This window comes from Canis lupus, chromosome X (genome assembly GCF_048164855.1).
Source record: "Canis lupus baileyi chromosome X, mCanLup2.hap1, whole genome shotgun sequence".
NCBI lineage: Eukaryota > Metazoa > Chordata > Mammalia > Carnivora > Canidae > Canis > Canis lupus.
The window spans coordinates 64,379,052-64,395,232 of NC_132876.1; the positions used below are offsets into that span (position 1 = coordinate 64,379,052).

General features: G+C 34.9%; 1 protein-coding gene across 10 annotated transcripts in view; it reads left to right on the top strand.

Moving 5' to 3' along the window:
- The window catches only part of ATRX (ATRX chromatin remodeler), a 333,086-nt gene that overhangs the window by 104,730 nt on the left and 212,175 nt on the right, over positions 1–16,181 (top strand). For 3 of the 10 annotated variants that reach the window (XM_072816161.1, XM_072816159.1, XM_072816169.1), the window contains 4 exons: positions 2,227–2,340; positions 9,747–9,856; positions 11,898–11,965; positions 12,274–15,359. In XM_072816161.1, the coding sequence (XP_072672262.1) occupies positions 2,227–2,340; positions 9,747–9,856; positions 11,898–11,965; positions 12,274–15,359 (3,378 nt within the window). The remainder of the gene's footprint in view (positions 1–2,226; positions 2,341–9,746; positions 9,857–11,897; positions 11,966–12,273; positions 15,360–16,181) is intronic. The other 7 variants (XM_072816168.1, XM_072816170.1, XM_072816164.1 and 4 more) reach the window with 3 other exon arrangements.

Sequence of the window (16,181 nt, forward strand, 5' to 3'; positions counted from 1 at the left end):
GACTAAAAGCTGAAGTTAATTATCAAAGATAGATTTAGATGTACTTCTTGTAATTATCTCTTTAAAATACCTTGTCACGTGCCCTTCAACTGTTGTAGTTCTATCCTTAACCTCGTTAATTAGATTGGGGGAAAAAAGTCAAATGAAAATCTTTGATGTTTCATAGCCCAAGTCTGTGAGCAGTCTGATTATATGATAAGAGTAGTGATAAAAGTCTTTGTAATATCATGGTGTTTCAGAGTCAAAAGTTAAATTCTTTCTTTATTAATAATATATATGGAAGTATCTTAGCAGAATTTTCAAATTTATCCTTATAGATCATTTATAGTTAGTATTTACTAAACTTGGTTCTCTGTCTACATTTATATTTTTGTGACACATTTTGGAATATGAAAGTTTAAAAAAATGGGGGGAAGGAGCTTAAGACATTGCTTGACTAGGACCAATTAGGAGTTTTAGTAGAGGAAATATGAAATGAGGAAAAGGGATGAATGAGAGAAAGCAGAAAGATAGAAGGAAAATCAATGGGCCCACCATTTACTTGGCTTTTCAAATAATCCGTGACAATTTTATGCAATGGTTGGTGGCCAGGGGCAGAATCAACTATAATAAGGGAATGTGAGTCCTGTAGGAAGTGACTCATTTTGGATTGTTACATTCTCAGTGGTTGTCACTGCAAGTCCTTATGATGGTCACTGGGTGAGGCAAGATACAGGAATTCAGATCTTTCTTTTAATGAAACTGTGGAGAAAAGTAAGGGATGTTTCTAACCTGAATTAGTCATAACTCTCCCACCAAACCAAGAATAAACCCATTTCATAAGGTAGAATTTGGGTGATTATTATTACTATAATACTATCTTGAGTATATATAGGTACCAGGCTCTTAGAGAACTAACTCATTTAATTGTCAAAGCAATACTGTAAGGTAGTTATTGTTTCTACTTGTAGAGATAAAGGAACAAATTCAGACCTCAAGGCACTTTTCCAAGCTTTAAATTGAGAAACTAGGTCTGCCTGAATCCAAAGCCAGTGAGTGCTCTTTCCACTCTACTGCTTTGCTTCCATTTGGAGAAGAATCTTCAGAAATAATTCTTTTTGTTAATTATAAATCTTGAGCTTTCTCAAATGCTATGGCTTCTTTGAGAGTATATATGTGAAATGGTTGTTGTAAATAGTTTTTTTGTGTGTGTGTGTAGGTTATCTAAATTCGCCAGTTTGTAAAAACTCAGTCCTCTATATGCCTGCTTTCCCCTCCTTTTTTTCAGAGTCTCAGAAATACTTATAATTAGATGCTATACCTTGCCAAAAATCTGCTTGCTGAATAACATAGGCCCATGTTTCAGGGAGACCACCCCTGAAAACTATCAGGTTTTACTTTCTTAAGTGTTGCCAATAATGCCCAATTACTAAGCCCAGCAATGTAGGTAAATGTGAGACCTGGGTTCTTTTTACTATGCTCCTGCTTTATTTGCTCTTGAGAGATTATAATGAAAAATTAATAACCTGTCTTCTCAGTTCACATGTTTTATAACTAAGAAAGTAAATTCTTTCTAAATTTTTCCATAGAGACCAATAATCGATCTCATTCTGCAGTTTATTGTTAGAGCAGTTGGGCTTACATAGGCAATCTTTTGTTTAAGACTCTTTAAGGACTTTTCAGGTACTAAAAATTTGACACACTAGTTGGGAAATGCCTCAGAATAGGTATAGCATTAATAGCAGAATTAACTTCTCACATTGCCTCCCACTGTCTTCCCCCAAAGCAATATAAAAAACCCTTAAAAACCTTTTTATGAGCTTTGATTTGGATTATGATAAGAATAGGATGTCTTTTAAAAATTTTCCTTCGGGTACTTCTATTTTATAAACTTCTGGAACTTAGCATGGGTGTTCATACTCAAAACAGTTTTTGTGATAGGCACTATAAAAATTCATAACTGGGCTGAGGCTTTCTACTTTATTCAGACATTTCTGCTATAATCAGTTCATAATACCCCTATCCTATTTTTATTAGTTATATTTGAACAAGTAATCTGATTGCTGACACCTGGCCCTTTTATTATTTCCCTGTTTTATTTATTCTTGAGAGGTCCTTATACAAGTAGTGAAAACTTGAAAGAAACAAAATTATGTACCAGCAATGTTGGCTTTATCTGAACTGAAGTCTTGTACTTCATTTGCACATTTAATATGTGTAATGGTTTTTTAAATGAAATCATTCTAGGTACAGTGATTGTACAACCAGAGCCAGTGCTGAATGAAGACAAAGATGATTTTAAAGGGCCTGAATTTAGAAGCAGAAGTAAAATGAAAACTGAAAATCTCAAAAAACGCGGAGGTAAATACAAGTGAAAATGAAAACATGAGTTTAAATTGCTGTTTATGACCATATTGGAAAATCTGATGTGCTTATTAAAAATACCTCCAGTTTTCTGCCCATTGTTTATTAAAAGCACTACTTAAAAATAACTTCAGTTTCTCTCTGAGCTCTGAAGCAGAAAAGGTTAAACTCTGTTTATCAAAATACCTTTGCCTTCAGTGGCTATATAGTTATCTCAAGAAGCTTAGCATTTCCTTCTTGCATATTAGTTCTGTAATGCTTATATAATGCCAAAATACCATGTGTTCCTTCTCACCCCAAAAGAATTTCAGATTTGGACAAAATCTTGCCTGTGGCTTTTGGGTAACTTTATATATATCTAGTACATTGTTTCACAGAGTTACCTGTGCATTAGTGTTATTTGGGGTGCTTGTTAAAAATGCAAGTCCCTTAACTCCACTAACAAATTAGAGTTTTTGGGGATGATGTTAAGAATGAGCCCCATTTTGTTCTTTTGTATGTTAAAGTTGGAGATCTACTGATGTAAGGATAATAACATAGAAATGAATAGGAAGGAGAAGGGAGCTAGAGCTAGTAACCTTCCTTCCACCTGTCTCAGCCATCTCTTCTTTTGTCTGTCTACCCCCACTTATACACACACTGTGTTGACTAATCATCTGTGGAAAGTTTGCATAAGGAGGATTCATTTAGAAATTTATAACAATGGAGTATATTTCCCATTTGTTTGTGTGTGATTTTTAAATAGTGCCTGTATATTTTCTGGGCAGATTTCCAGAGCCATAATCCATGACTATAAAAGGAACAGATCTCTAAAAAATAGAACATGCCACTAAATTTTAAAGTAGAAGTGTAATGGAAGCATGTCTATTTAATATTTATCATGTTACCTGTGTTTTATAGCATAGTACTTATATCAGTGAAATTTTGTGCAGATTTTTATTTCAGTGCTATATGATTATCTTTTTTTTATTTTGTTATTTATTTTTATTTATTTATTTATTTTTGCTATATGATTATCTTGATGGAAATAGAAAATATCTGTATTTGTTATATATATATATTTTTGGATTAAATAACTCATTAGGTTGTTGGAGAAAAATCAAAGAAATGTTGTTTAGTCTTTTGTCCACAAGGGGGTGTTCTCCTTTCAAGCATATGGAAGATTTATGGAAAATGTAGTTCATACTAGGGAAACTGCCATTGCAGCAACAGAGCTCACCAAAGTTAAACAGTTCTCTTAAAAACAAGAGAATTAGCAAGTAGAAAGTGATGGTAGGGATCAGTAGCAAGAGTCTGGAGAACAGATCACTAAGTGTACTACATTGTATCAATATTAATATCTAAATGGAGTCTTTTGGTGCAGTCAGTATCTAGAATGTGTGTAAGGGCCAAAAGGAGAATGAAAAAAGAACCACAGTTGTTGGGGAAGGTACTCTTAGTGCCACTTAACTATGCTACTGGTATTTGGTCTGAGCTGATATATTTGGAACATTTTATTGAGTGTTTTGTGTAAGAATGTTTATATTGTGGTTAATGAGATATGTTTGTTTATAGCCATATAGTAGCACCTAAAATCTCTCATGTTAATCTTTGTTCTAATGATTTTCTACATCTTTAAACTGTCAGAAATCACACAGGAAATTTAACTGTCTTTACTTATATATAGTATGAATAAATTAGTGATCTGAGGTACTGAATTGCTAGTTAATATTCAAACTTCCTAGGAAAGTTAGTTCTTTTTTTAAAATTTAAATTCAATTAGCCAACATATAATACCTCATTAGTTTCAGATGTAGTGTTCAATAATTTATCAGTTGGGTATAACACCCAGTGCTCACTCATCACATCACTTGCCCTCCTTAATGCCCATCACCCCAGAAAAGTTAGTTCTGTATTTGAAATTCTGTAATTTAGGAAACTACTAAGAAAGTAAACTATACATAAAATAATCTTGTATTGACTTAAAACAAAATTAAACATAAAGATACAGCTATATCCACCAATTCAGGAGCTACTTTAAAAAAAACACCACAGCCTATATGTATACAATGGAATATTACTCAGGCATTAGAAACAACAAATACCCACCATTTGCTTTGATATGGATGGAAGTGGAGGGTATTATGCTGAGTGAAATAAGTCAATCGGAGAAGGACAAACATTATACGGTCTCATTCATTTGGGGAATATAAAAAATAGTGAAAGGGAATGAAGGGGAAAGGAGAGAAAATGAGTGGGAAATATCGGAGAGGGAGACAGAACATGAGAGACTCCTAACTGGGAAATGAACAAGGAGTGGTAGAAAGGGAGGTGGGTGGGGGGTGGGGGTGACTGGGTGACGGGCACTGAGGGGTGCACTTGATGGGATGAGCACTGGGTGTTATGCTATATGTTGGTAAATTGAACTCCAATAAAAAAAAGAAACAAACAAAAAAACACCACAGCCTTTTGACAACCTTTTCCCCAGTTTGTTAGGAAGTGTATTTTACACCTAATTTTTCTATCTGGCATAATAATTTTATTTTAAATTCCAGTATAGCTAACAAACTGAGTTGTATTAGATTTAAGTGTACAGTTTAGTGTTTCAACAATTCCATACATCACACAGTGCTTATCTTGACAAGTGTGCTCCTTTATTCCCATTACTTATTTTACCCATCCCTGTACCCACCTCCCCTCTGGTAACCATCAGTTTTGTTATCTATAGCTAAGAGTCTGTTTCTTGGTTTATGTATCCCTTTTTTCTTTTGCTCATTTTTTCCCCTTAAATTCCACATATGAGTGAAATCATATGGTATTTGTTTTTCTCTGACTTATTATCCTTAGTATTATACTCTATAGCTCTAGCCATGTTGTTGCAAATGGCAAGATTTCATTATTTTTTATGGCTGATAATATTCCATTGTGTATATATACACCATATCTTCTTTATCCATTCATCTTTCAGTGAATACTTGGGATGCTTACATAATTTGGCTGTTGTTGTAAATATTGCTTCTATAAACATGTGCATGTGTCCCTTTGAATTAGTGTTTTTGTATTTTGGGGGCTAATACCCGTAGTGCAATTCCTAGATCATACCTCTGTTTTTTACTTTTTGAGTAATCCAGAGTGGCTGCATCAGTTGACATTCCCACCGATAGTGCAAGAAGGTTCCTTTTTTCTCCACGTCTTTGTCAATACTTGTTTTTAATTTTCTTGTTTTTTTAAAATATTTTGTCTGACAGAGAGGAGTGTGTACAAGCACAAGCAGGGATAGTGGCAGGAAGAGGGAGAGGGTGAAGAAGAACCCCTGCTGAGCAGGGAGCCTGCCATGTGGCTCAATCCCAGGACCCTGGGGTCATGATCTGAGCTGAAGGCAGACACTTAACCAACTAGCCACTCAGGCGCCCCATCAACACTTGTTTTTCTTACTTCAGCTGTTCTGATAGGTGTGATGTGATATCTCTTTGTGAGGTGATATCTCTTGTATTTATGATTTGCATTTCCCTGATAATGGCTGATATTGAGGATCTTTTCATGTGTCTGTTGGCCATCTGTTGTTTTCTTTGGAGGAATGTCTGTTTATGTTCTCTGCCCATTTTTAATTGGATTGTTCATTTTTTAAGTGTTGGATTCTATCAATTCTTTATATATTTTCGATACTAACCCTTTATCAGATATCATTTGCAAATATCTTCTTCCATTCTGTAGGTTGCCTTTTAGTTTTGTTGATTGTTTCTTCACTGTGCAGGGAAGCCTTTTATTTTGGTGTTATCCCAATAGTTTATTTTTGCTTTTATTGCCCTTGCCAGGCGACAAATCTAGAAAAGTGTTATGATGGCTGGTGTCAAGACATTACTGCCTGTGCTCTCTTCTAGAATTTTCTTTATTAAAGATTTTATTTTTAAGTAAGCTTTACACCCAACACAGGGCTCAAACTCACAATTCTGAGATTGAGGGTCACATGCTCCACTGGCTGAGCCAATCAGGTGTCCCTCTTCTAGGATTTTTATGGTTTTAGGTCTCACATTTAGGCATTTAATCCATTTTGAGTTTATTTTTGTGTACAGTGAAATAAAATGGTCTAGTTTCATTCTTTTGGATGTAGCTATCACGTTTTCCCAGCACCATTTGTTGAAGAGATTTCTTTCTTTCTTTCTTTCTTTCTTTCTTTCTTTCTTTCTTTCTTTCTTTCTTTCTTTCTTTCTTTCTTTCTTTCTTTCTTTCTTTCTTTCTTTCTTTCTTTCTTTCTTTCTTTTTCTTTTCTTTCTTTTCTTTCTTTCTTTCTTTTTCTCCTTCCTTCCTTCTTCCCTCCCTCCCTCCCTCCCTCCCTCCTTCCCTCCCTCCCTCCCTCCCTCCCTTCTCTCTCTCTCTCTCTTCCTTCCTTCCTTCCTTCCTTCCTTCCTTCCTTCCTTCCTTCCTTCCTTCCTTCCTTCCTTCTTTTCTTTTCTTTTCTTTTCTTTCTTTTCTTTTTTTCTTTTCTTTTCTTTCTTTTGTTGAGACTGTCTTTTTCCCCACTAGATAGTGTTTCTTGCTTTGTCAAAGATTGACTATATAATTATGGTCTTACTTCTGGGTTTTCTCTTTTCTTCTATTGATCTTTGTGTCTGTTTTTCTGCCAGTACCATGCTGTTTTGATTACCACAGCTTTGTAAATAATTTAAGTCTGGAATTGTGTTACCTTCAGCTTTGGTTTTCATTTTCAAGATTGGTTTGGCTATTTGGGGGTCTTTGTGATTCCATATCAACTTTAGGATTGTTCTAGCTCTGTGAAAAAATGCTGTTTGTATTTTTTAAGGATTGCATTAAATGTGTAAATTGCTTTGAGTAGTTATAGACATTTTAATAATACTTGTTCTTGCAATCCATTAGAATGGAATGTCTTCATTTCTTTGTGTCATCTTCAGTTTTTTATATTAATATTTTATAGAATTTTCTCTTTGGATCTGTTAAAATGTGTTGAACTCCTATGAAGATGCCTCTTCCATTTATACACTATATTATAATCATTAAGATATCTCACAACTAAAAATAAAAATGTAAAGTGTATATATGTAGAAACAAATACATAAAATAACATTTCACCATTATTCAATATTGGCTTCACATCCCACTTAAATATTGGTTCAGTCTTACTTCTCCATTTCCTCCTCCTCCTCTCCATTTTTTAAAAATTTATTTATTTATTCATGAGAGACACACAGAGAGAAGCAGAGACATAGACAGAGAGAGAAGCAGGCTCCATGCAGGGAGCCCGATGCGGATCTTGATCCCGGGACTCCAGGATCACGCCCTGGGCCAAAGGCAGGCACCCAATCGCTAAGCCACCTAGGCTTTCCCTCCTATCCCTCTAATAATGAATATTTTGAAGTTTCTGTGCATGTGTATGTTTTTATATTTTTCTTACACATGTTTATTCATAAAGCATTTATTGTTCACTTAAAATATACAAAGTAGTATCCTGTGTTTATTCTTTTCAACATTTCACATTCAGCATTGCTTTTGAAGTGTGTCCATCTCAGTGAAGGTACGGCTGGTTTTTTATTTTCCACTGCTATGTAGAATTTTGTTAAATGAGTAAACTGTCCATTTCCCAAATGGAAGTTATTTCCAATTTTTTGTTTTCAAAGTTTTCCGTTTTCCTACTTAGTGTGCAATGAATACCGTGTATATGATTTTTTGTGCATATGTGGGAGAAATTCTCCAAAGGATCACTTAGTTTTGTTTAGTTTTTGATATATTGCAAAAGTACATAAAATAAGCTTAATATTTATTATGTTAACATTGGATGAACATTCATAGTCTAGCTTTTGTCTTGTTAGTGTATCTTAATGCAGTCACTATTGAAATGAAGCACACTATGCATTTGTTTCTGTTAAAACAAATACAGAATATATGAGTACTCAAGATCAAACATTAATATGGGACAGTATAATAATAAAATACTAGAAACTTATATAGTGAGTCTTCAAATTCTCCATATTGTCCTGAAAAGTATGATGGTGCTGTTAAAACTCGTAAAACTTTTTTAACTTCTGCAAATAGGAATATTTGTCATAATGTTTGGGTCCGTGGTGCTTTGGACCTAAAGAATAAGAAAAAAACAAAATAGAAAATTGAAAGGGGGCAGCCCCGGTGGCTCAGCAGTTTAGCGCCGCCTACAGCTCAGGGCGTGATACTGGAGACCTGGGATCGAGTCCCACGTCAGGCTCCCTGCATGGAGCCTGCTTCTCCCTCTACCTGTGTCTCTGCCTCTCTCTCTTTCCTCTCTGTGTATTCTCATGAATAAATAAATAAAATCTTTAAAAAAAAAAAGAAAATTGAAAGGTTAGAAATGTGTGTATTGTTTTGTCTTTTATTTAGAGATAGATATAGCTTATTCTTTTAATTGTCTCTCCTTTTTATTTGTGAATGCAGGCATTTTCATTGGCCTGTTTGGAATCATAATCTACCATTTTACTTGTATCAAGATCTTGGTTGCACATCAGAATCTCTGTAAAACTAAAAAAAAATAAAGTTTAGTAGATTCTCATTCAGTAGATCAGGGGTGGGAATGGCTGTCTCTGCTTTTAAAAAGTTTCTTCAGATGATTCTGATGTTTAGGTCAGATTGTGAAGCACTGCTCTAAGCAGGACTAGGGGTGAGAGTGAGGTAGGAGAGATTTCCTCTTTGTTGCATTGGGTCATCTTCAGACTGTTTTCCGGTAGACACTGTGGAATGGGGCTCTTCCTCCCTCATCTTCCAAGTCATTTTCAGGTTTTGCTCTCAGGATGGATAGATATTTCTGCAAGTCTTATTTGTCCTTAATTGGAAATAGTAGACAGTGCTGACATTGAATGGATAGTGAAATACACATATAAGATAGGGTAGTGGGGATTATGGATAGTATTGAAGTCAATCTGAGGTAAGAAATTGGTAATTTAAAATTATCAGGTTTTCACATACTATATTGGAAGAGTCTGTGCTGACATATTCATTTTGAGGGTAAAAAATTAATGGCATACCTAACTTTTAAGTATAAGGAAAAGACTATTCCACATATGTCACTGGCTTCCCCATTCTTTAAGAACTGATAATTTATTTGCAAGGCAATAGCAAAGTGAAAAGAGCTCTTGACCCTATTTTTAGAACTTCTCTTATGGAGTCTCTTCATGTTTTATCAAGTTATTGTGAGAAATAGGATTTGCATCTGTAAAAGGAGACAGATTAGGATTTGTAGTTCTGGAATTTGCCATGATTGTCATGTTTTTAGTAAGTCTATAAAATTATTAACCTTTTGTGTCCACAATGTCAACTTTTCTAAGGATTATCAAGTATTTAATTTCCAATATGAAAATTGCAAAATGCTGACTAAAGTAAATATCTTTTTTTTTATGTGTGTGTGTGTGTATGTCTCAATAATGGTGACTCCTTTCTCCTAGAAGATGGGCTTCATGGGATTGTGAGCTGCACAGCTTGTGGACAACAGGTCAATCATTTTCAGAAAGATTCCATTTATAGACATCCTTCACTGCAAGTACTTATTTGTAAGGTATGTAATGATCTGTTTATAATTCATTCCACAAATATCTGAATGTTTACTGTGTGTTAGACTTTTGGTTTATGGTGTCAGACTTTTGGTGCATAGTGATGAAGGAGATGGAAATGGTCTCTGTTTTTGGAGGGCTTATATTGTAGTGGAGAGGACAGACATTACAAAAAGCCCATTAAGTGCCATGGTAGGGGAAGTATTGTGGAGTATGGGAACATTCAGGAAGCCTGTGTACTTTGGAGTTGGGTAGGGAGGTCTTTATAATGTAGATAATATAAGCTGGCATCTAAATATAAATAGGAATTAGCCTGGTGAAGTGAGATTGACTCAGCATATTGTAAACAGAGGCAACTTGGTATCCAAAGGCTAGTGAGTGAAGGAGAGCATGGTGTGTTGGCAAATCTTAAGAGTATATGTGTATGCACATGTATATTGTATAACCTTCCCTCTTTTTTATTTAAAGATTTTATTTATTTATTCATGAGATAGAGAGAGAGAGAGAGATTGAGAGGCAGAGACACAGGCAGAGGGAGTAGCAGGCTCCATGCAGGAAGCCTGATGTATGGGTCTAGATCTTGGGACTCTGAGATCACGCCCTGAGCCACAGGAAGAAGCTCAACCGCTGAGCCATCCAGGCATCCCTATAACCTTCCCTCTTATGTATTCTAATTACCCAAATCTAAACTTTCTGCATGGGGCAGGGTTTTGGCGTGAGTTCAAGATGATAGAGTTAAAAATGTCTCTTATGTGTTGAAGATAGTTTTAACAGTCTAAATAATAAATTACTCTTTTATTAGTAATATCTTGGAGTTAATTTTAAATATCTATAATATCAAGGTTATGATTTCCCTAACTCATTACTGCTAAGATTAATTCTGTGTTAGTTTGTTTCCCAACAGAATGCCTCCTTGAAATGCTGGGGCAAACCAGATTTTCCTGAGTTGCAGTTCTATCTAGGTCTTCTATTGTATGAATTTTTGATATAGACCTACTTAAGTGGACTAAATTTACTTTTCCCTCTAGCAATTTGTGTCCCTCCATTCTTTGAATTCAGCCAGAAGCCTATTTAGGGGACATGTTGTAACTTCTAGTTTTAAAATGGGATAGCTGACTTTTATATTGCTAGATTTGTAATGTGTATTTCCTTTTTCTTCAAATATATATAATTGGGTTTTTCTAAGGACCAATCTGTTGAACCTAATTTGTTTTGGTAATCAGTACTGTCATCAGTAGGCATGGAACCTTCCCTTTCTTCAGACTTAGTGAAAATGATTTTAAAGTCAGTCAGACTTGGATTTGAATACCAGCTTTGCCTGTCACCTAATTGTATGACTGGAGGAAATTTACTTATGTATTAGCCTTTTCTCTCAAGTTGGGTGTAATACTTCCCTATCTTGCCTATGTTTTGAGATTTAAAGAGAATGCATCTTTTTTTTAAAGATTTTATTTATTTATTCATAAGAGAGAGAGGGAGAGAGAGGCAGAGAGAGGCAGAGACACAGGCAGAGGGAGAAGCAGGCTCCATGCAGGGAGCCTGACGTGGGACTTGATCCCAGTCTCCAGGATCACGCCCTGGGCTGAAGGCGGTGCTAAACCGCTGAGCCACCCGGGCTGCCCAAAGAGAATGTATCTTAATGTAGGATAATGTTTCTTAGCTGTACGCATGGTAGCTGTCTATATATGAAGGCTACTAAATACGTTAAGTAGCAGCAACACCTAATACATTTTATGTAGAGGTTTAGTAGCTAGTATTATGAAATCAGAAACTTGCTTTACCAAAATCTTTTATAAACTTTATATAAGGAATAGTGATACTTGATGATATGGGAATATATTTCAAGGGATTAATTTACTGAGATATTCCTATGTCTGTAAAATACTAGTATTGGATAAGGTAGTAGTTTGCTTTGATTCTCTAAAACATATAAATACACACACATTGCCTTTACTTTTTTTAATGACTTAAAAATAAAGTTTTTGTCATTTATGAATGCTATCCATTTTGAATATAAAATGTCCCCTTCCCCTTTTCTTTTAATAGAATTGCTTTAAATATTACATGAGTGATGATATTAGCCGAGACTCTGATGGAATGGATGAACAATGTAGGTAGGTAATAAATCAAGATGAACTAAAACTCAGTATTGCCTGCTTCTTATGGGGGGAAATTCTTACATAGTATGTTATTAGATCCATTTTTTATAGTATCATCATTGATGTCTTTAATGGATGGTTATTCTTTTTCACAAAACCTTAGGTTTATGTCTGTTTTAGGTTTCCGGTAAAGAATAAGCAGGTGACCCAAAGTACTTTACTATTAAAGTTCCTGGCAGGAAAATTTAAATTTCTTTAATAATGGAAAAATTTAAAGTGAGTTTCATTTTAGAATAATATTTTCATCTTTTAAATAATTTCAGGTGGTGTGCAGAAGGTGGAAACTTGATTTGTTGTGACTTTTGCCATAATGCCTTCTGCAAGAAATGCATTCTGCGCAACCTTGGCCGAAAAGAACTCTCTACAATAATGGATGAAAACAACCAGTGGTATTGCTATATTTGTCACCCAGAACCTTTGTTGGACTTGGTCACTGCATGTAATAGTGTATTTGAAAATTTAGAACAGTTGTTGCAACAAAATAAAAAGAAGATAAAAGTTGACAATGAAAAGAGTAATAAAGTATATGACCATACACCCAGATTCTCTCCAAAGAAAAATAGTTCCAATTGTAATGGAGAAGAAAAGAAATTAGATGATTCATGTTCTGGTTCAGTAACCTACTCTTATTCAGCACTAATTGTGCCCAAAGAGATGATTAAGAAGGCAAAAAAACTGATTGAGACTACAACTAACATGAACTCCAGTTATGTGAAATTTTTGAAGCAGGCAGCAGATAATTCAGAAATCAATTCTGCTACAAAGTTACGTCAGCTTAAGGCTTTTAAATCTGTGTTGGCTGATATCAAGAAAGCTCATCTTGCATTAGAAGAAGATTTGAATTCAGAGATTCGAGCTTTGGATGCTCTAAACAAAGAGAAAAATACCAAAGAGCATAAGGTCATAGATGCTAAGTCTGAAACAAAAGTACGAAAAGGAGAAAAACCCGGTGCTTTGGAAAGGAAGGATATTTCAAAATCCGAAGCTAAACTGTCAAGAAAGCAGGTGGATAGTGAGCACATGGATCAGAGTAATACAGTACAGGAACAAAGAGCAAATAAAAGTGTCAGTGGTGAACATAAGAAATCTGATAAAAAAGAAGAACCTCAGTATGAACCTGCTAACACTTCTGAAGATTTAGACATGGATATTGTTTCTGTTCCTTCCTCAGTTCCAGAAGACATTTTTGAGAATCTTGAGACAGCTATGGAAGTTCAGAGTTCAACAGATAATCAGGGAGATGGCAATAGTGGAACTGAGCAAGAACTGGAGAATTCTTCTGTAAAATTAAATATTACTTCCAAAGACAACAGAGGAGGTATTAAATCAAAAACTACAGCTAAAGTAACTAAAGAATTATATGTTAAACTCACTCCTGTTTCCCTTTCTAATTCTCCAATTAAAGGTGCTGATTGTCAGGAAGTACCACAAGATAAAGATGGCTATAAAAGTTCTGGTCTGAACCCTAAGCCAGAGAACTGTGGACTTGGACAGGAAAAGAATGATAATGAGCATTTGTTTGAAAGTGAAGTTCCATTACTCTCAGAAGAATCTGATCTTCGAAGATCTCCACGTGTAAAGACCACACCCTTGAGGCGACAGACAGAAACCAATCCTCCAACATCTAATTCAGATGAAGAAAGTAATGAAATAGTTAAGGAGAAACAAAACCTATCAGTTCCAATGAGAAAAAAGGATAAGCGAAATTCTTCTGACAGTGCTATAAATAATCCTAAACCTAATAAATTGCCTAAATCTAAGCAGTCAGAGATTGTGGATCAGAATTCAGATTCTGATGAAATGTTAGCAATCCTCAAAGAGGTATCCAGGATGAGTCACAGTTCTTCTTCAGATACTGATATTAATGAAACTCATACAAATCACGAGAAGACTTTATATGATTTAAAGACCCAAACAGGGAAAGATGATAAAGGAAAAAGGAAACGAAAAAGTTCTACTTCTGGTTCAGATTATGACATTAAAAAAGGCAAATCAGCTAAAAGATCTATAATTTCTAAAAAGAAACGACAAAACCAGTCTGAATCGTCCAATTATGACTCAGAATTAGAAAAAGAGATAAAAAGCATGAGTAAAATTGGGGCTGCCAGAACAACCAAAAAAAGAGTTCCAAATAAAGAAGACTATGATTCTTCTGAAGATGAAAAACACAGAAAAAAAGGAATGGATAATCAAGGGCAGAAAAATTTGAAGACTGCCCATGAAGGATCATCTGATGATGCTGAAAGGAAACAAGAGAGAGAGAATTTCTCTTCAGCTGAAGGCACAATTGATAAAGACAGAACAAACATGGACTTAAGAGATCAAATCTCTAAGAATCAACAGTCAGGTGTTTCTTCTGATGGTGCTGATAAGCTGCCTTCAGGAAAGGAGGCTAGTTTTAATTCTCCAGAAGATAAAAAGGTTGCTGAAACTAAAGAAAAGAGTAAGCATTTGAAAACTAAAATGTGTAAGAAAGTACAGGCAGGCTTATCTGACATTCTTGAGAATTTCCCAAAGAAAGAACAGAGTGATGAATCCTCTGAAGATGATAAAAAGCAGAGTAAAAAGGGAACTGAAGTAAAAGAAAAGAAAACTACAGACTTGAAGAAAAGTACAATTAAGATGGAACAACAGTATGAATCATCATCTGATAGCACTGAGAAACTACCCGAGGGAGAAGTTGTTTCTCCTTTTCCTAAAGGTATAAAACAAAATAAGAATGATACAACTTATGGAGAAAAGAAAAGTAAAAAAACAAAAGATAAAACTTCTAAAAAGAAAGGTGAAGTATCTGATAATGCTGAGAAATTACAGGGAAAAAGAGATAGTTGTGATTCTTCAGAAGATAAAAAGAGTAAGAATGGGGCATCCAATAGAGTGAAGAAAAGATGTAACTTGTCTGAAAAGAGTTCAAGGAAGAGACAAGATTGTTCATCATCTGATACTGAGAAATATTCCATGAAAGAAGACGGTTGTGATTCTTCTGATAAGAGACTGAATAGAATAGAACTGAATGAAAGAAGAAATTTAAATTCAAAGAGAAATACCAAGGAAGTACATATTGGCTCATCATCTTCTGATGGTGAGGAAAGTTCTGAAGACAATAAAAAGCTAAAGAAACAGAGAACTTCAGCAAAAAAGAAGACAGTCAATGTCAAGGAGAAAATGAGAAACTCCCTAAGAACAAGCACTAAAAGGAAGCAAGCTGACATTACATCATCATCTTCTTCTGATATAGGAGATGATGATCAGAATTCTGTAGGCGAGGGAAGCAGTGATGAGCAGAAAATTAAGCCTGTGACTGAAAATTTAGTGCTATCTTCACATACTGGATTTTGCCAATCTTCAGGTATGCAAAAATACATAAATTCATAATTTGTACTTTTATCCTCTTGAATACCTACATTGTTTTCCTTGAAGCCAATCAAATGCAAGGTTACTGTTTAGGCAAAGGCCATTTAAAAATTCTTTAAAGATTTGCTAGAAAGCCTGCCTTCATTTATTCTTATGCCATTATTGGAAAGTATTTCAAATATTGTTAGTATTCTGTATCTGATATACCAGGTTTGTTGGGTAGATAACAGAATTTCTTTACCAATGTTTAGTGATTTTTCTGGAGTAATAAACAGTAGTTTATGAAGGAAAATCAGACCTCTGTCAGTCGTTCAGTAAGTATATATTCATGTAATGGAGATGTGTGCTTGGTGCTGCTATAACATAGTGTGTGGAAGTTTTAACTGCCTTGCCATGCATATGACTTTTTATGTAATCTCTGCACCCAGTGTGGGGCTCAAACTCACAACCCCAAGATCAAGAGTTGCATGCTCTTCCAGCTGAGACAGCCAGGCACCCCTGCATATGACTTTTTAAATTGGACAGATTAACTTTTTGTCTAGTGAATTCTCTGAAAATTAAATTTACATCATTAAACCCATTGCTGATGCTTGTCAATTTTTTCTAATCACATGAACAGATGTTTCTGTCTATAACAATAACAAAATAAAAATCCAAAAAGTAGATGAATTACCTTACCTTGAGGAGATAGAGACTAGGACAGTTAGGGTTTGGGTCAACCAGTTAGTAATACCCCCCCAAAATTAGAATTATAAAAATAATTTTTATCACTGTTGCAGTTCCTAAAAATCAGTTGTATAATAAATGTGCATGTGTC